The sequence below is a fragment of the Lampetra fluviatilis genome, chromosome 2, assembly GCF_964198595.1.
Source record: "Lampetra fluviatilis chromosome 2, kcLamFluv1.1, whole genome shotgun sequence".
Classification (NCBI taxonomy): Eukaryota; Metazoa; Chordata; class Hyperoartia; order Petromyzontiformes; family Petromyzontidae; genus Lampetra; species Lampetra fluviatilis.
In genome coordinates, this window is record NC_136276.1 from 27,989,920 (window position 1) to 28,011,108 (window position 21,189).

General features: G+C 46.8%; 1 protein-coding gene across 3 annotated transcripts in view; it reads left to right on the forward strand.

Moving 5' to 3' along the window:
• Nucleotides 1-21,189, forward strand: part of LMBRD1 (LMBR1 domain containing 1) — a 320,053-nt gene that overhangs the window by 106,165 nt on the left and 192,699 nt on the right. For all 3 annotated transcript variants that reach the window (XM_078873086.1, XM_078873087.1, XM_078873089.1), the window contains one exon: nt 7,932-8,005. In XM_078873086.1, the coding sequence (XP_078729212.1) occupies nt 7,932-8,005 (74 nt within the window). The remainder of the gene's footprint in view (nt 1-7,931; nt 8,006-21,189) is intronic.

Consider the following 21,189-nt stretch of genomic DNA (forward strand, 5'->3'; position numbering starts at 1 on the left):
AATATTTTATCTTTTCTCACTTCTCCGACCAAACAATCATATTTATCTTTATGTTGAGTTTCATAGTGTCGACGTAAATTGTATTCTTTGAACACAGACACTATATTCTGGCATATCAGACACACAGCTCTTTCCTTGTACTGCATGAAAAAGTAATCATAAGTCCACTGTTATTTGAATATCCTACACTCCGAGTCAATTTTTCTCTTTCTTGACATCATTGTTTCCTAGGAAGTCAAAATTGCTATTAGTAAAATACCAATATATATACAGCGCTACAAAAACAATATACCAGCAATAACTTTGCCCACACAGAGACTTACAGACTGCACTGCCCATCAATGCAGTCTGATTGGGGGAACTCCGCTTTTACCCCAGGCTCACACTGGTGCGGGTGCCATTAAAAAGTTAATTACACCTGCAGTTTTGTTCACAGATCGCAGTGCGGTGGGCACAATGAGTGCCCACCGCCGCAGCTCAATCAGTGCCCACCGCCGCAGCTCAATGAGTGCTCACCAGCGCAGCCCAATTAGTGCTCACCAGCGCAGCCCAATTAGTGCTCACAAGCGTAGCCCAATTAGTGACCATGGGCCGGATAAATGTCCTCAGCGGGCCGCATGTGGCCCGCGGGCCGTAGTTTGAGGACCCCTGCTCTAAAATATAATAAAAATCGTCCTGTGGATGAACTCACCCTCGCTGTAGGAACGTGGAATTTCCCACCACTGGCTGAGGGACACCGATAAAGACTGCGGCTGGCCGACGTGAAATTTCTCGCTCGTTCGAGGAAGGGAGTCGGGACGGTTTTGTTCGTCGTAATTGTCAAGGAAGCGCTCGGCTTGTCACGGCAAGGTGGCTGGGCCCTTTGTGTTCTGGTCTTTGCTGGAGCCAAATTGTTCGGATCCACCGCAACTGCTCAGTTTTTAGCATTTGCACCGCATCGGCATGCGAGTTGCTGTGAGGAAAACGGCACTCTGCCTCCACGGCAAAAAGTTAAAACTAAACCATTTTATTATACCATGTAAGACCCACTGAGCTATATAGCTGTCGCCTCGACAGACCTGGTCTTCACCTGAGGACGGCTGCTTGTGTTGTGGCCGAAACGTCGTGAGAATGATTTTATTATGTTTTATTTGTATTATTTTATTACTTCCCTTCTACGTGACTTTACCGAAAGAACCAAGAAGATATATAGCTCCTTTTTCCCCGAAGCGACCTGGCTATCACAAATGATAGCCCAATGAAGTGGATTATCATCACGTGGAAATTTATAGCGGCCAAATACTTGAAACGCGTGATGTTGATTCTAAATGCGGAGGGAAAAACCGGAGGACCCGGAGAAAAATCCTCGCGACCACGGAGAGAGAAGATGCAAACTTCAAATATACATCCGCCGTGGTCAGGATCAGACCCACGACTTCCTGTATACCTGGCGAGGTAGTTAACATCTGGCCACCATTGGCGATCCAAAAAAGATTAAAAGATTTTCTCGGGGAGCCATAATGCAAAGCGGGGGGGCCGCGCTTGTGAAAATAGTTGTACTCTATTTAGCGCCAGCATTCTGTCTGTGAGTGCTAAGGCTTTGTCAGCTGTTGCAGTGTTTAGTGTGGACTATCCGTACGTGTGCATGCTTGTGTGTACTTACCTACTAGGGTTGCACACCCTTGATCGAAGCAATTCCAGGTGATTATTTTTTTCTTTCTCTAACAACGTGGCATATTGTCATTAATTGTACCGTACGGCTCGTTCACAATATCAAGCCATTGCGGTATTGTGTGTGGAGTGTAAGGAGTGCCATATACATATGTACACAAGTTATATACCGTACTTATACACCATTAAGATATCACATTTTGAATTACTACAAAACTAGGTTAGGTGAATAATGTACAGTATTAGTTCGCAAACGTTACTCTCTTGATATGCCCTTCACCACCACCATTCATGTTTTTGCGGTTTAGTTTTGAACTGTTACTGAAATAGCGAGAGTAAAAAGTAGGCACGAGGTAAGAATTTAATACATGAAACAAAACGTGTTTCCATGAAGACAACTTCATTGTCATTTTTGTGTGCTTTTGTATATATACCAGAGGTGTGGACTCGAGTCATGTGACTTGGACTCGAGTCAGACTCGAGTCATGAATTTGATGACTTGCGACTCGACTTGGACTTGCATAACAATGACTTTGTCCCACCTATGAGATGTGGACTCGAGTCATGTGACTTGGACTCGAGTCAGACTCGAGTCATGAATTTGATGACTTGCGACTCGACTTGGACTTGCATAACAATGACTTTGTCCCACCTCTGATATATACTGTACACGTGCTTTTTTGCAGCTAACTTTACAGCTGAATTACGGTTGTACTGCCTACTTAATTTCCGACTACTTAGTTTGTTCTTATGAACGCATTAATTTGGCCAAAAACTTTCTCCCATGAATATTTAAACATAAATCTGTTGCAAGTTAAAACTAGCGTACTTTGAAGATGTTATCCAAACTAAGATAAATTTTACCAAGCTGAAACTCGGCACTATTTAATCCGAATAAACCATTATATATATTTTAAAGGCTCGTGCTTCTGCTTGAGAGCATTCTACGTTGTCACTTTTACGAGCACACCACGGACGAGGAAACGGCTCTGTGACGTACGGCTTTTGTGAAGCTAATTTCACTTTTATTTCCGTTTCATGGCAAAGAAATGGCAGTTACACCCACCGCCTGAATTGACAAATCTCATCGTGTTCCGTAAACTTTGAAAGTGATTTCCGCGGGAACTGTGAATGCCCGTTGTCAAGGCAATTACCTCGAGTTACGCAAAGCATTCGCCCCGACGGCTGGAAGCAACAATTGTAAAAGTCTCTCTCGAGACCGCACTTGTTTAATTATTTACCAGTTTGTTGTTGTTGGATTTTTTTTTTTACCGCGATTTCTGAATAATGTTTGCAAAAACCTGTCGGCCACTTTCCGGTAACGAGGAAAGATGACTGCAAGGAAATTTCCTTCATATGGAGACACACACACACACACACGCGTTGACGAATAGCCTTCGGTTAGCCTAAAAGATGGCTGGGGCAAGTTATGTCAGCGAGTGTCTATTAAGGTTGGCGGATCTTATATCGTATGACTTATAGTAGTAGCGCCACATCACGCGGCAACCATACTATCCACCATGCTACATCTTACACATACTAAGGCAAAGACAAATATCCCCCGTATCGCCTTCACAAATTGTTCAGGCAAATGCTGTTAGCGAGCACCAATGAAGGGTGGCAAGGGCACACGAGGGGGTGGGTGGCCTGCACCACGCCTGGCTGCCTTTGTCTCCCTCGTGGCGATGATTACACACTGCACCAGGTTCTCATTTGAGGTTGAGTCGACATAGGCGGAAGCTCAGGACCATTTTGGATAAGTATCACTTGTTTTGGCCGTGAGTGGGAATCCATCTCGGGTCACCTCCTACATCCTTAACAGACATTGGGGGCATGTGCTGGTAGCAATCGCCTATGAAGGCCGGCATGGCACACAAAGGGGTGGGTGGCCAGCACCATGCCTGGCTGCCTTTGTCTCCCTCATGGGGATGTATACACGTCGCACCAGGTACTCATTTAAGGCTGAGTCGACCTAGGGGAGGCCCAGGCCCGATTCAGATAATCGTCGCTGGTGTTGGCCATGAGTGGGAATCGAACTCGGGTCGCCGGGTTTGTAGCGCGAGCGTGCTACCACCCGCATGGACATGCAAAGACAAAGATCTCCCGGATAGCCTTAACAGACAGACATACAAACAGACACACACACACAATCACGATTCCTCAAGCCAAAATGTTATTGCTTAAAAAGTGCAATTAAAGCATCCTTAATCCTCCGGGTAACCTGGCCAGGTGGCACAGTGGTTAGAGGATTTGACTGACAACCCGGGGGGTGAACTTTGCCCATAACTCCTCTGGGGACAACAGTATATTTTTCTCTCACGAACTGACCTTTTAGCACGCGGGAATTATGGAATCTTCACCATACCGCCAGATGGTTGACGACAGAGACCAGCGTCTCCCCCCAGGGCTCGTTTGAGCAGCGACACACTTTGACCTGGGCTCGATCCCGGGGGCAAGGAAGTCGAGGAAGTCGGTCAACGTGGCTGGACCGATGGGACGTCCACTTTGGCGGGTCTCTGTCCTCGCTGTCAGTTGGGTTTCCTGTGTTGTAGACCTCTCGATTAGCATGGTTGGCTACGTACGGTGCGAAAGAGGTTCAACATACAGGCAGTCCCCGGGTTATGGAAGGGTTAGGTTCCGAAGAACCGTAACCCGAATTTTCCGTATGTCGGAAACTGAACAATTTCCCTCCCCAAAATCAACAATAAAATCCCATGGCCGGAAATAGTTGTGCCTCCCCTACCCGATTACTAGTTCGTTTTCCCTCAGTACTGTATCAGTTCTGTGTGCTACAAAATTAAAATAATTACGTCACGCTTCAACAAATTCCATTTAGCATAGTCCTCGTGAAGTTCGGGCTCGCTGAAGGCGGCGTTTTCCCGGTATTCATCCGCGACCTCGCAGCGCCACACTCCTTGCGCTTGTGTAACTATCGCAAACATTTCCCCACGTTGAATTTTTTTTTTTAACACGATTTATTTGAGCATTTCTGTAAAGTCAGGCCTTCCGTAATCCGGGGATTGCCTCTACGTTCATTTCAAACTAACAGCTCATTCCGAATACCAACTGCATACAGTGATTCAAACAGAATTAAGCACATCCATATCCTCACCACGTGCACTTTATCCACATGGTGATGTTCATAGAGATGATGATGATGATAATGGTGATGGTATATAACACGCATGTTGAAACACGCGTGGTTTCCTGTTGCAATCTTTTACCAACAAGAATACCGACTGTGTGTACGTGATGCATCGTAAACCGCTGATGTTTGTCGCAGTGAATACGCAGCGTCTCAAACATTGAGGCCCCATGTGTGTGTGTCACCCTGTGTATGTATGCATAGCGAGTGGGAGCGGCAGTGTAGCGCTTAGCGCGCTGCGCTACGAACCCGGCGACCCGAGTTCGATTCCCGCTCACGGCCAACACCGGTGACGATTATTTGAACCGGTCATGGGCCTCCCCTAGGTCGACTCAGCCTCAAATGAGTACCTGGTGCGGTGTGCGAACATCACCACTAGGAAGACAAAGGCGGCCGGGCGTGGTGCTGGTCACCCACCCCCTCGTGTTCCGTGCCGGCCTTCATAGGTGCTCGCTAACAACACTTGCCCCAACAGTCTGTTAAGGCTATACGGGGGATCTTTGTCTTTATTTGCTCAGCGAGTGCTACAAATTACTTGTCAAAACATGAATAGGTGTGCAAATGTGTGTTTGTATGCGTATATCTGCAGACCAGCGTCACCTCTCTTATATATATTTTTTTACAATTCCTGCTTATAATTCGTACATGCACGCGAGCATATGCAGGGGTGAGTTTTGTATCCAACAAATTGTCAGGTTTTTTTTTGATTATTTTTAGGGGACAATTTCAGATCTTTGCTCAGACGTTCCAAAGTCACTTCCGCGTCACGTGCCAAGGCGGCGCGGATGCCCTCCTGCTGACGATGGCGACGTTAACCGACGCGAACAATAAAACATTCTGGAATCGTTCCAAATTACGTAGCGAAGCCTGATTTTTTTCAACACTTCCTGATTCTAAAATGGAGAGCACATGCCTCATCTGTACTCTATCTTCACACTTGCGTTGTATTTACTGCATACTTATAGGAGGTGTTCGCAATCGGGATGTCACGATGTCAAGTCCCAGTCAGTTACTGACTTGGCCTATGATTCCTTTGAGGTGGATAACATTGGTGGTACCACTTTGCAGCCAATCAATCAACATTGATAATTATCTTTTAAATTCTTCCCTGCCTCACCATGGAAATGTGGAATTTTTGCCGCTTGTTCAAGGATGCAAATAATCTGTTGGTTCACTCATATCGTCTTGTCTCTGTATAATAAAAACAAATTGTAATTGTGCATATTTCTATCTAGACAGAAATAACCTTTACGATTCCTAATTAATTAGACTTACCAGCTATGCAAATAGTTTCCAATTAGTGTCATTAGGTGATTAAAAGTGAGGTGCACATATTTAATTATGAATGTTGAGGTTTACCAGTTCGTTTGTTATGGTTTTTCTTGTGTAGGAGAAGAGCCTGGAATGGTGACTCACCTCCGTTGTGTCGCTTGGTTTGCGCGCTGTGCTACAAACCCTGCGGAGCAAGTTCCATTCCCGGATATGTCTTAAAATCAGTGACAAGGGGGATCTGAACCTGTCTGGGGCTTTGCCTAGATTGACTCCGCCGTCTTAAACGAGTACTTGGCACAGTGTATAGACATCAGCACCGGGGCGATCTTTAAACACCGTGGTTATGGCCACACAACATTCGCATTTGCCATGCCGGCCTTAATAGGTACACTCCATTGGGCCTTGCCCCAACAGTCTATATGGCTAACGCCCAGGGCGATCGTTGTCTCTGTGTGGAAGTGCAGTGGTTCGTACAATCTGCTATGATTCTAGTGGCCCGGGTTTAATTCTTTGCCATGGATGACATCAGTGGAAAATGCTATCTGAACATATCCTGGCCTTCCCCTAGGTTAACTCCACCTTAAATTAATACCTAGCCTGGGAAATAAATAGTCAGCACTGGTAGGTGCTCATTTACAGCATTTGCCCCAGCAGTCTATGAGGCTATACGGGATTCTTTGGCTGTGCGTGTGCATGCGTGTGCGTGCACAGTTCGCAGAGCTGAGATTTTAAATTGAAATTAAAAGCGAACTTGAATGAACCGACTAGCATTGCCAAGGCAGTGTCTCATCAGGTTATTCAATTAGTGTATAAAATTCCATCCCGTAACATTGTGGTTGCTTGAGCAACAGAGACAGATGACACCTTATACCCATACAATAATTACGCACGTGTGTGTAGGCGCTTGTGTTGATGCGTTTGCATTGCACATTTGTACAACTGAGTGGGTGCGTGTATGCATGTTAATGTGAATTCATGAGATAAAATGCTGTGCTTTATTATTGGCTCTGGAGGAACGATGATATTCTGCGTCAACCTTGGACCAGGATGTTGAACTCTTAACCTTCTTGGCACGACGAACTCCAAGCCACGTCATCGCCCGTCAGATGAACAGCAGTGGCAGTAATTCACCCTTATTTAGAAGCAGGAGAGATCTCGGAGAGAAGTTTCATTTCTTGCTTGGCCGTTCACTTCTCATTCATGGCCAAAGGGCCTCCCCTCCAATGTCTCCCACTCTTCACAAACTCTGCCCACTTCCATCCAGTGCCCTCCAAATCATCTCCCTTCTCCTCGAGCCATCTCATTCACCTCCCACGAGCCTCTGCTACGTTGTTCATTTTGCCAACCTGTCATGTGGTTTCCTAGCTAGGTGCCCTATCTCATCTCCGTTTCAGCTTCTTGTTTCACTTTGTAAATTACATATTATGCTACTCTTCTCATACACAATGGTCCATACATTCAATATTTAAACATATATTCTTTGCGAGTACGGAATGTGTGTTTGTGTGAATATATGGCGGTGCATCTGATAGCTATGCATGTGTGTCTGCATTTATATTTTTGTTTCTGTGCATATGCAGGTCTCTGTGATCGTATCTTTAGTGTACTTACGTAAATAGATGTATACCTGTAAATGTGTCTGCTTGAGTGCGTGTGTCCGTGTATATATCCTTGTGTGCATGCGTGTGTCTGCTCACGTGGATACTGTGTGCATTGGCAATCTGTTTATTGTGTCTGCGTGTTTAGACCTGTGTGAATGTGTCCCGTGTACCCATTTAGATCGCTCACGGAAGCATTTGTGTTCGTGTGTGTATGCACACTGTGCGACTGTGCGTGTGTGCGTGCGTGCGCTTGCTCATCGCAGATGGTGTGGACGCGTTGGCCTTTTCCATAAGCACCTTGACGCTGGCCGGAATGCTGTGCCTCATCATCTACACGGTAAGAGAGTTGCACCGTTTGCCGCCACCACCGCCACTTTCTGTCACTCACTCCCAACCTCGCCGGGAACCCCGCGGCCACTCTCAAAGTCCCAACCCACCAATTTCCGTCCTGATTCACCGTGCCAATGTTTCCCACGCTGCCCCCCCACACACACACTACCCGTGATGCATGCCTCTGCCTATTCTCATCCCCTCCTGCACCCACGCCTCTCCCCCATCCTCCCTGTCTCTCTCTAAACTCTGTCAGCTCTCAGCGCTCACTTTTCCTCCCTCTCGCCTATTTCCAATTCCCTCTTTGACCCCCCCCCTCCCCCATTTTGCATTTCCCCACACGAAGAAAAAGAGTGCGTTGCACCATTTAGCAATATTTACCGTCCAGTTGGCGGTGTTGTATTTTCCCAACGCACAAAACACAAAGATGCCCCATTCAACCTCACGTAGGCGCAAGTGTTGTTCGCGAGCATCTATAAAGGGCAGCGTGGAGCATGTAAGAGAATTGTGTTTATAATACCATGACCATCCACCTCTTGTTACCAGCACTGATGTACGCAAAAATCACGTACCTGAATAAAGCCGTCAATTTAAGGCCGAGTCATCCTAGGATATTCCCAAGCCAGGATTAGATGACAGTTGCCACTGTGCTTGTGATGTGTTTTTGCCAGGAATTTAACGCAGATTCGTTATGTTGTAGTGCACTGTGCTCTCTGCGATGCCAACAACCCTGTACTGTCTACAAAGATCCCCCGTATTGCCCGAACAGACTGTTGGGGCAAGTGCTGTTAGCGAGTAGCACCTAAGAAGGCCGGCACGGCACACGAAGGGGTAGGTGGCCAACACCACGCCCGGCCGCCTTTGTGTCCCCAGTGGTGATGTTTAAACACCGCACCAGGTGCTCATTTCAGGCTGAGTTGACCTAGCAGACGCCCAGGACTGGTTCAGATAATCATCACTGGCATTGGCCGCGAGCGGAACTCCTGGCAAGACGATAGCGCAATGCGCTAACCACTGCGCCACCGCATACGGAGACAAAGACAACAACAACAACAACCGCCATTCGCCACTAAGTGGCGGTGACGTCACCACGACGCTTGTGCCAGGCCATGTGCACCTTGGACACACACATAGATGGACACAAAGACACACACATGGACACTCACACAGACGGAGACAAAGAGACACACATGGACACACACACAGACGGAGACAAAGACACACACATGGACACACACACAGACGAATGCAAAGCCACCAGAGCTTGGCCCCAACTTCTCGCGTGACGTGCTCCTTGTTACCGCAGCCGCCTCTGCGGTTCCTCTCTTTCCTGACGGCGGCAGCAGAAGCAAGCGCGGTAATTTATACCCAGGGGCCAAATTTAACCTCTGTCCCATGCGCGACTGTCACCCGATTATAATTGCCTTTCACATTGCTCCTGCAGTGGGGTGAAATGCTAGGGTGGGTGGCGGGGGATAGGGGGGGGGTGGTGCAACGGTTAGAGCGCTCTGCTACGAACCCGGCGACCGGAGTTCGATTCCTCCGCTCACGGCCACCAACGCCGCTGATGATGATCTGAATTGGTCCTGGTCCTCGCCTAGGTCGACTCGGCCTCATGTGCCGTGACGGCCTTCATTTGTGCTACTCTCTAGCCGCACTTGCCTCAGCAGTCTGTGAAGGCTATGGGGGGGATCTTTGTCTTTGTTGGTGGGGGGGGGAGGTGGGCGGTGTTGGAAGCAGACCTTAATCAGCTGCTCCGAGAAGGGAAACGGTTGGCGGTCTCGTTCGCACCGCACGAGCGTAGCCCGGCTCCACGTTCGCCTTTGCCGCTCGCGATCGAGCAGAGCTCAAGATTCTAGATTTGAAGCTTTCGTGACTGCAAGGATTCATGTTCTTAGGTTTTTTCGGTAAAGTCACCTAGGTACCTACGTGACTTTACAGAAAATCTAAGAATATATAGCTCAAGATGGTCGCCTCGTGATTGCCCAGCCTCACAGCCAGTAGTTTGTCTGGCACTGTGTTAAACTAAACGACTAAACTGTTTATTTTATTTTAGCAGGTATGGCCCGCTGAGCTGTTTATTTCTTCTTCAGAAGTGACCTGGCTGTCACAAATGACAGCTCGACAAAGTGGCTTATCGCGTGGAAAGTTAGAGCGGCCAAATACTCTGGACGCATGTTTCTAAATGTGGAGGGAATAGCCGGAGGAAAAATCAATGTGACCACGGGGGAGAACATGCACGCTAAAATTATACAGGCGTCGGGGTCGGGATCGAACCCATAACCTGCTCCCTACCAGGCGCGAGAGATAGAGAGAGTTAACATTTAGCCCAACGTTTGTACATGCTGCAGTATAAAACCATAAGGCGTTTCGATTTTACGCCCACTGATCATGCAGGCTGCAAGTTGCAGGCAGGGTGCTGTGTCCTAGCGAAGGTGCTTTAATGTACGCATGTTTGTATGGATGTTGAACTTCTTTCGCACCGTACGTAGCCAACCGTGCTAATCGGAGGCGAAACTTGCGGAATTGCCAGGTGTGGTGGCACATGGCTGTGTTCCAGCACCAATTGGTGGATCACTTTGACCTCATTGTATTCCGTAATGCCCCCCCCCCCACTCCACCGAGTGATGTGACTTCGTGAGCTTATTGTTTAGATATCCATACCAAGCCGCAACTGTGTTATGTTAAACATGTTACTTTAAGCGATTGATTTTGGGCAGGACACATCGCTTGCTACATGGGGAGTTGATGGTTGAGACTCTGACAATGGAGTTCACCCAAAGGATGGCAACATGCCCAAAAGGATGAATGTGCGGAAGCTCCGTGTAAAGTTGCATCTCAAGACTCCGTGAGGAATGGTAACGGCTTGGGGGGGGGGGGAAGGCTTACATCCATTACATCCAGCAGTCGATAGAGCACTGCTGCTCGTGACTTGGTTTTACTTGCTCTTTCCTTTGCTGCCGATTGCATCTGGCCTCGATTGCCGAAGCGATACGTCGTGAGATGTATTTAATCGCAGAGCTGAATTAACATGTCGGGGACAATGCAACTTCCACGACCATTTGGCATAAAATGGCCTCATTGTCACTCTCCACGCAAACATAATGACGAAAGACGTTTGTCAGCGTGTAATGTAAAAGCGAAACGCATTTTTGTTGGCGTTGTGTGCGGCTGTGATAATGAGCGACGTGTTTGTCACGCAGGGCAGTGCGCTGTGGTTGTTTACTTGGTATTTATCGTGAACACGTGGGGGGTGAATCGGCGTCGCCCGTGGAAGTGCTCCCCGTGTTCAATTAGTATTTTGGTTGATGAAGTAAATATAAAGTTAAAGATAACACGTTATGAATGTATCGTAAATTTCGATTTAAAGCTTTCGTCACTGCAGGGATTCATCTTCTTGGTTCTTTCGGTAAAGTCACGTAGAAGGGAAATAATAAAATAATAAAAATAAAACATAATACAATACAATTCTCACGACGTTTCGGCCACAAGACAACGTTCCAACAGCCCTGTTCTTCACCTGAGGTGAGGACGGCTGCTTGCGTTGTGGCCGAAACGTCGTGAGAATTGTATTTTATTATGTTTTATTTTTATTATTGTATTATTTCCCTTCTACGTGACTTTACCGAAAGAACCAAGAAGACGAATGTATCGTACTTCCCTCAAAATATGAATCCAGTATGCTTGCCCGTGGCATAAAGCTCATGTTTCACGGAACGTTCACTGGTGAGTGGCACAAGCTACGGGCCAAGGCTGCGCCTAAACGAATGCAGTACACTTTCCTTCCACTTTAGGGACTGCAGTCAATATGTGTGAACAGAATAAATATCACATTGAACGCGGTTTTGTCCAATCCCAGTGACACTTTCTTGAGAAATACGCGGCGGCTTCTGAAAATGTGAGTTTCTGAAATTGCCGCTTATTGTATTTCTCTTTTATCGTTTGTGCCCAAGGGTTTTTTTTGTGCGGGGTGTAATTTGTCCAGCATGTGCAAAACGTTGTGCGGAGGAAACTTTTTTTTTTACATTCTGGTACAACCCCTAGACCGACGGAAGCAAAGTTGAGTTGTCTCGACTTCCTGTAAATTAGGTAATTGAGCCATTTTAGGTGACCGCTAAGGATCTATATTAGCAGCGACTATTCCACTGCTCCCACCATCTGTTCAGACGAGTGAGTGGTTCACTCTTTCAGTGTGGCTTGTAGGTGTTTGTTGGTGGATCGCACAGAAATGTAAGCTTTGTGAGACACCGGATTAGCTGTCTGGGGTCCTGAGCCCCCAGCAGCCCCTCCCCTCTTGGGCTTGCACGGCAGCCCCTCCCCTGGCGGTACGGGGTACCCTTGCAGATGGGCCCCGTCTACCACTGCCGGTAAGCGTGGCCCATCTACGGCACTACATATGCGTGTGGTTTCCCTCGCATGCAAAAGAACAAAAGAATATAAATGCAAAATATTAGCTTCCGGCTCTAATGAGCATCTGGCCGTGTTCATTTCTTCTGATATCCCTCAGCCGTTGCTGGAAATGCCATATTCCCTCTGTTGGGGTTCGGTCTCTCCCTCTGCAGAGCAACGACTGCTGATATCCGACAAAATGGAACTTTATTATTGAGCCGATTGTCGACTGAGGTTTGAGATTCGAGACATTCCATTTGTTAGTTGAGTGCTCGTTCACAACGCCTGCCGTCCAGACACAAATTACCCTTTCCTTTTCGCTGAGCCACTAGAAATTATGTAGACTCCTTGGTTCTTTCGGTAAAGTCATGTAGAAAGTAAAATAAATAATAGAATACACGACGTTTTCAATTGCAACACAAGCAACCGTCATCAGGTGTGAAAGATTGCAAGTTCGGAGAGAGACAGACATACAGAGAGAGAGAGAGAGACAAAACACAGACACAGATAGAGAGACACACAGAACAACGCCTCTGTGGCGAGGCATTATATAGAGAGGAGGGGTGGGGCAGAAAAAGTCAACATTCCCTATCACCAGTGATAGCGAATGTTTTCATGGAGAAATTTGAAACAGATGCTATCCAGACATCCACCCTACGTACTTCCTTGTGGAAGAGATATGTAGATGACACTTTCGTCATTTGGTCACATGGCCTGCCAGCTTTGAACCAATTTCTCAACCACATCAATTCCATACACCCATCCATCAAATTCACCATGGAAGTGGAGAGGGATAGTAAGCTACCTTTGCTGGATGTTTTGTTTGAGAAGAGACCTGACGGCTCGTTGGGACACTCTGTCTACAGGAAATCCACCCAAAAAAATGTTGTATCTGAAACGTGATTTACACCACCATCCGGCATAAATAAATTCCCTTATCAAAACACTACACCATAGGGCCCACTGCATTTCCGACCAACACCACCTAGCCAGTGAACTGGAACACATGCACCAGGCCCTCAAGATGAATGGGTACTCGGACTGCATTATTCGCAAAGCTGTTTCTCCAACCATGGAGAAACAACGCCCTGAGAAGCCAATCAAAACCATCATGTTACCATACATCGCAGGCGTTACCAAAAATATTTCCGAAATCTTAAACAAACACAAGATCCAGGTCCGATTCAATACAGTACACAAAATCCGTGACTTAATCCCATCTGTGAAGGATGTCATTCCTGACATGCAATACCCTGGAGTCTACAAACTCAGTTGTGTCTGCGGCAGCAGTTACATCGGGGAAACGAAACGACATGTCTCGGACCGTGTCCACGAACACAAGGCAGATCTGAAACACGGCAGAACCAATACCTCTGCCGTAGCTGACCATTGTTATAACGCTGTGGGCTCACATGATATTGTTTTTTCCAAGACCAAGGTACTCTGCAAACCTTCGGGCAACTTTCAAAGGGTTGTTCATGAAGCCATCCAGATATATAAACATAGACATAACTTCAACCGAGAAGATGGATACAAATTGAGCAATCATTGGAAGGATGTTATTAACCGGGTAAAACCCTAACTGCTTTATGGTTGTTGTCTATCATATCTGCCGGGTACTAGTCTATTTTACACGCTTTCTATTAACTCACTTTGTCTGTTGTTGTTGTATCCTCAAATCTTGTAACTCAATTTGAACCCACTTCCCAATGTGGTATTGACTGCAAACTTGGTATACTTATGTCATACTGATGACAATACTATATTCTGTAATAAACAAAAATGTATTTTTAAACATTCTTTTTTATATTTTATGTTTCGGCTTGGGTCTAATTGTCCACGCTCAACTGACGTTGGCTGTAATTGACCACGGTCCCTTACGTTATGGCAAGCTTCGGGGCAACTTCCTGGAGTCGTGGAGTTTTGCCATTACTCGTACGGTACATTTGATTAGAGCGTGTTTTCTAAAAAAAAATTACTTATTTCCGAGTTAACTCCCCCTCCATTCCCTGCTCTCTCGGCCTCCCACTTCCAGCCCCGCCCACTTCTCCCCCCCAGCCTCACGTCCCTTTCCTAGCGTCCCCGCAGCCCCCCGCCTCTCTCTCCCCCCTTGCCCCTCCCCCCTTTCTTACCTATATAACCTTCTAGCACGGCAGTTCTCTCTCCCACTTCAGCAAAAAAAATTATTACTGTGTTTTTTCCACCTGATGACGATTGCTTGTGTTGCAATCGAAACGTCGTGATTTATTTTATACCTACGTGATTTTTACCAAAATAAACAAATTAGGTATAGTTTGCAAGTTTTGCATCACAATTTGTGGGAAGGCATTGACTACCACGGATATAATGTCATTCTTTGTACTTGAGACTGCTAATTATAAGGCAGTAAACAGTCGTTTTTCAATTGGTTCATGGCTTTGGGGAGGCCATCACGTAAAACAATGTCCATGCCATCACTCCTCATTGTCCTCTTTTACCAAATAAAAACAACGATTTTGACTCCAAACCCCAAAAAACTGGTCGAGATAAGTAAACAAATGAGGACATTGACATCACAAATAAATATATTTAACGCACTGCACGAATCATCATCACGTGTATGCTTATTAATCCCTAAGTTATTGTATAAAACCCCGACACAGGCGCACGCAAGTGGCTTTCTTGCGCGAACAAATGACATTGGGAAACAAATAAGCAGCTTGCCTTGCTGTATTGTCATGCATGCGCTGGCAGGTGGCAGTGACGTTTTAAAAGCACACTTTTTTTGGAGCCCGCTGTAAGGCAATGTGTCTGCATTCATTTAAAACTCCTTTACTCATTGCAGAAGAACATGTTTCTGTGGGACTGTCTCGGCCACAGGCAGACACTGCAATATGAATTGTATTTTTTTTTTACCATCAAACAAGCCAACTTAATTTTGTTGCAAGCTTATATTGGAAAGTGTAACAAAAATATATATAAATTAACAAGGTGCTGCAAAGGATGGAATGACTAAATGTTGGGGTTGTATCACTGCTGCTGAAATACGGTCATGTTTGTTGTATGGCTATCATCGTGTGGGTCGATAAAACAAGTACCATTTAATGTAGGAAATCTCAACAGTGGCTGTTCGGGTTTTGCTGGCCCCCACCATATGAATGTGGAATGTCCACCACTGGCTCAGGGCCACCATTTAGAAAGAAGTGCTGCTGAACATTGAGACGCGTCGACTTGGAAAAATACGATAGTTGTAGTATTCATCTTCTTTGTTCTTTCGGTAAAGTCACGTAGAATGGAAATCAAATAATAATAATAAAATAAATAAAAGTGAAACATTATCAAATTATTCTCACGACGTTTCGGCCACAACGCAAGCAGCCGTCCTCAGGTGGAGAACAGGTCTGTCGAGAATTATTATTATACAGGTCTGTCTCCCCGACAGACCTGTTCTCCACCTGAGGACGGCTGCTTGCGTTGTGGCCGATACGTCGTGAGAATTATGTTATTTTGTTTTATTTTTATTTATTTTATTATTTCCATTCTACGTGACTTTACCGAAAGAACCAAGAAGATGAATCCCTGCAGTCACGAAAGCTTTAAATCGAAATTTAGTTGTAGTATTATTATTATTGTTGTTTGTCTAGCCAGGACAGCCTCACGTAGACTCACTACTCATTGTGAAGGCATTTGTAGTTAGTAAATTTGCATTTGACAATTTATTTGTAAAAAAAAAACGTTGTTTTCTGCTTGTGGAAGGAAACCAACATACCTGGATAAAACCCTTCCTCCCTACGAAGGGATACATTTGAAACTCTATCCAAGCATGTCCCAATTCCTACAGGAATCAGCTATAGGTGGATGCGTCACTAGTTTCAGGTTTTAGACTGACCTTTAGACATGGTCAGGACGCATTGAGACTGTGAGTCCATCCTGCAAGGGAGACTTGGGAATAAGAACGCTGCAGCAAGCATCTGATGCTGCTGTGGTCAGGGCTGGAAGTGGGAAGAAATTACTGGTGGAACTCAAATGATTCACCCCACCCCCACTAGATCTGGGGAGGAGGAGCTTCGCTGTGCATCTCTGTGGATCTCTGTGTCTGTGGGTCTCTGTGTCTGTGGATCTCTGTTTTTGTGGATCTCTGTGCGTGTCTGTGGGTCTCTGTGTGTGTCTGTGGGTCTCTGTGCGTGTCTGTGGGTCTCTGTGCGTGTCTGTGGGTCTCTGTGTGTGTCTGTGGGTTTCTGTGTGTGTCTGTGGGTCTCTGTGTGTGTCTGTGGGTTTCTGTGTGTGTCTGTGGGTCTCTGTGTGTGTCTGTGGGTCTCTGTGCGTGTCTGTGGGTTTCTGTGTGTGTCTGTGGGTCTCTGTGTGTGTCTGTGGGTTGCTGTGCGTGTCTGTGGGTCTCTGTGTGTGTCTGTGGATCTCTGTGCGTGTCTGTGGGTCTCTGTGTGTGTCTGTGGGTCTCTGTGTGTGTCTGTGGGTCTCTGTGTGTGTCTGTGGGTCTCTGTGTGTGAGTCTGTGGGTCTCTGTGTGTGTCTGTGGGTCTCTGTGCGTGTCTGTGGGTCTCTGTGTGTGTCTGTGGGTCTCTGTGCGTGTCTGTGGGTTTCTGTGTGTGTCTGTGGGTCTCTGTGTGTGTCTGTGGGTTGCTGTGCGTGTCTGTGGGTCTCTGTGTGTGTCTGTGGGTCTCTGTGCGTGTCTGTGGGTCTCTGTGTGTGTCTGTGGGTCTCTGTGTGTGTCTGTGGGTCTCTGTGTGTGAGTCTGTGGGTCTCTGTGTGTGTCTGTGGGTCTCTGTGCGTGTCTCTGGGTCTCTGTGTGAGTCTGTGGGTCTCTGTGTGTGTCTGTGGGTCTCTGTGTGTGTCTGTGGGTCTCTGTGCGTGTCTGTGGGTCTCTGTGCGTGTCTCTGGGTCTCTGTGTGAGTCTGTGGGTCTCTGTGTGTGTCTGTGGGTCTCTGTGCGTGTCTGTGGGTCTCTGTGCGTGTCTCTGGGTCTCTGTGTGAGTCTGTGGGTCTCTGTGTGTGTCTGTGGGTTTCTGTGTGAGTCTGTGGGTCTCTGTATGTGTCTGTGGGTCTCTGTGCGTGTCTGTGGGTCTCTGTGTGTGTCTGTGGGTCTCTGTGTGTCTGTGGGTCTCTGTGCGTGTCTGTGGGTCTCTGTGCGTGTCTGTGGGTCTCTGTATGTGTCTGTGGGTCTCTGTGTGTGTCTGTGGGTCTCTGTGTGAGTCTGTGGGTCTCTGTGCGTGTCTGTGGGTCTCTGTGTGAGTCTGTGGGTCTCTGTATGTGTCTGTGGGTCTCTGTGTGAGTCTGTGGGTCTCTGTGCGTGTCTGTGGGTCTCTGTGTGAGTCTGTGGGTCTCTGTATGTGTCTGTGGGTCTCTGTGTGAGTCTGTGGGTCTCTGTGTGTGTCTGTGGGTCTCTGTATGTGTCTGTGGGTCTCTGTGTGTGTCTGTGGGTCTCTGTGTGTGTCTGTGGGTCTCTGTGTGTGTCTGTGGGTCTCTGTGTGTGTCTGTGGGTCTCTGTGTGTGTCTGTGGATCTCTGTGTGTGTCTGTGGATCTCTGTGCGTGTCTGTGGGTCTCTGTGTGAGTCTGTGGGTCTCTGTGTGTGTCTGTGGGTCTCTGTGTGTGTCTGTTGGTTGCTGTGCGTGTCTGTGGGTCTCTGTCTCTGTGGGTCTCTGTGTCTGTGGATCTCTGTGTGTGTCTGTGGGTTGCTGTACGTGTCTGTGGGTCTCTGTCTCTGTGGATCTCTGTGTGTGTCTGTGGGTTGCTGTATGTGTCTGTGGGTCTCTGTCTCTGTGGATCTCTGTGTCTGTGGGTTGCTGTACGTGTCTGTGGGTCTCTGTCTCTGTGGATCTCTGTATGTGTCTGTGGGTTGCTGTACGTGTCTGTGGGTCTCTGTCTCTGTGGATCTCTGTATGTGTCTGTGGGTTGCTGTACGTGTCTGTGGGTTTTTGATCATGTATGTGGGTCTCTCGGCGTGTCTGTAGGTCTCTGTGCGTGTCTGTAGGTCTCTGTGCGTGTCTTTGTCTTTGTGCGTGTCTCTAGGTATCTGTGCGTGTCTCTGGGTGTCTGTGCTTGTCTCTGGGTGTCTGTGCGTGGTTGTGGGTTTCTCTGTTAGTCTAGGGGTCTGTCTGTGAGTAAAACAAAACATATGAATCCTTGATTCCTTCGGGAACACAGTCGAGTTCAAATTTTCACTCCGACCAAGGCGTTATGAGGCATTTGGGCCCCATTTCCACCACTGGCTGTGGTGTATTCTTTGGGTCTTCCGGTAAAGTCGCGTAGATTTTCTTTGAACCTATCTACGTGACTTTACCGAAAGACCCAAAGAATATGAATTCCTGCAGTCAGGAAAGCTTTAAGTCAAGATTTTGTCTGTGGTATTTCGGTGAGCACACTCTGGGCTCGCGCGATAGAGTTCCACCAGTTTGATTTTGACAGTCCGTATGGCGGTTGGAACAATTGGCACGTTTTTTCAATTCCCTCCCACCCCATGCGCTTCTGTCCACCCAGCATAACAAATGAGTTCACCGGTCAGTTGACAGGGTGGTCCTTTGAGGGTCGGTTGAGGTGTGGATAATCCCACCTCTTTCAAGATGTCCAGCCGACATCGAAGAGGAAGCCATTGTATTTCATTCCCATGCATTGGTTTTGTTGTTAGTAATTTCTTTTTGAAAAAAAGCAATTTGCAGTGGATTTAATGTCCTTGGAAAATTGGCACCTGGGTTTAAAGTTACAGCGCTTGAAGATTGAGTGAAAAATTAGTCTTTGTTGTCTCTCACTAAGCTTTTATACCATGCTTTACCCTTGCTGGGTGTCCATATGTACATTCACATGACGTGCATGACTCATCTAATACTATTTGTTAGAACATATAGCACCATTGTAACTATGTGAATATAAACAATATATGTGCATAATGTATAACATCCACCTGGGTAGTGATATGGTTTGAGTGCTCCACTGCCATTTGAAAGTCCTTGAATTCAAATCCTAGTCAGCGGTTGACTCATTGCTTAAATTAGGCCCGAGCTCACACCTGGGCCCTCTGTTTGTTCCAGCACCACACTCCTGACTCCAGTCTATTGGTCTGCTCCTCCATCTCTTCAAATCTATATTATCACTGAGATATTTTGTTCTAAAGGGCCTTTTATCGACGGTGAAGATCAATTAACTCTGACAAAGACTTTCAAACCATGTTTTCCATCCTCTCCATTTAGCCAGCCCAACAGCCCAGTCTCAGAGCTGTCTCATTTGGGCCTTGCCCGATCGCTTAAAGTTTACTAAGGTTCCTTTGTGCAATTTGAGAATTGTCTTCTGAGAAATGAAAAGCAGCTTTTACCGGGGAATTTGTCGATGGTTGTCTTGTCCCTCTCTTGTCCCCGCGGAGTCTCGATGCCATATTCTGTCTGAAGGCAATATGGTGAGGTCCCGTGGAAAGGCTTAGGAGAAAGCCTCGGCTGAGCAATAAGGCCAACAGTCTTGTTTGACTATTAACCCTTTCCCGTTCTGAGACGTCTGCAAGTTTGCAGGATGGGGTGTCTCATTCACCGCTGAATCTTGGAACCTGTAAGCGGCTCAGCCTGAATTTTATTTAGAGAGGCATAGCACTATTGTTTTTTAAAGACCTTGTACTCACCACAGTGAACTGTAGTGAAACGACCACACTCTACGATAGCTGGCGCTAAACTCTGCCACACGGCCTCCCGCATGGCCTTGTGTGAGCCGCGGTACTGATAAAGTTATTTTATTTTTCTTTCGGATCTCGTTTTGATGACGTACATGTACATCGTCGGAACGGGAAAGGGTTAATTTGGAAATTTAACATAAAATAAAGTCAAGTATCTTGAGCAGTTGTTTAAATCTAACAAACAAGGAAAACTACTGACGTGAGCGTTGGAAAAGAAAATGGGGGTCAAGTGCAGGCTCTGGGTGCACTTGAGTTACCGTTGCATGACGTAGGCAGAGGTCAAGTTTTTGGGTTTAAACCTTGTAATCCTTCGTTAAGCCACGATCTCTTGTGTAACAAACAATAACGTTTTCTTTTTACGTGGCTTCCTTCGTGAAAATTTTATCGCAACGTAACGTAGCATTAAGATTCCTACATGTTGAATGTATCCACATCCCTGCCATGTTAAATGCCTTGTTTGTGGAAACTTTCATGGCGAATAAAACCCTTTCTCATTGTGATTGTAACGCGCACAGTTTTCGCACAGATCCACGGGGAACCACAGACGAGAGGTGGAAGGCAGCCAGAATCGCCGCCACCAACAATTGCCCAAGGTCCGTGGTCCTATATTGGGATGGTCGGCCGACCCGTTTAGTGTCTAATAAGCATGTGGGAGGAAAGCAGCGTATCGGAACTGATCATGAACCGGTCCTGGTGATTTCCACCCCACGGTTACATTGTCATCAGCGCTCTGGCTGTTTACCACCATTCAGATTGTTGCGCTTGAGTCGTTCGGCACATGCTGGACATCTGCGAAACAGAGCTTCATAGCTCGTCTGCTTCCTCCAGTTCAAATAATGATTCTGATTAAGCCTGTCATATGGAAGTGTTACATTGGCACGGGGAGACCGCTTGTGTGAGCAGCTGGTTTTGTTGTCCCTGCAGGATTCTCAAAGGATAAATATGTAGACAGTAAAAACGACTCGACGATTGGCTCCAGTGCCACCGTCGTTCACTTTCACCGGCCTCACAGATGAAGGAGGAGCCTTGAAATACCCCAGTGAACAAAGGGGGTGCTGCCTTCGGGGGTGGGAGGGCGCCTGCCTCTCGTGTGCTGTTGTGGTGAGCCAAGGGCCCTTCCTCTTTGGTTCTTTCGGTAAAGTCACGTAACTT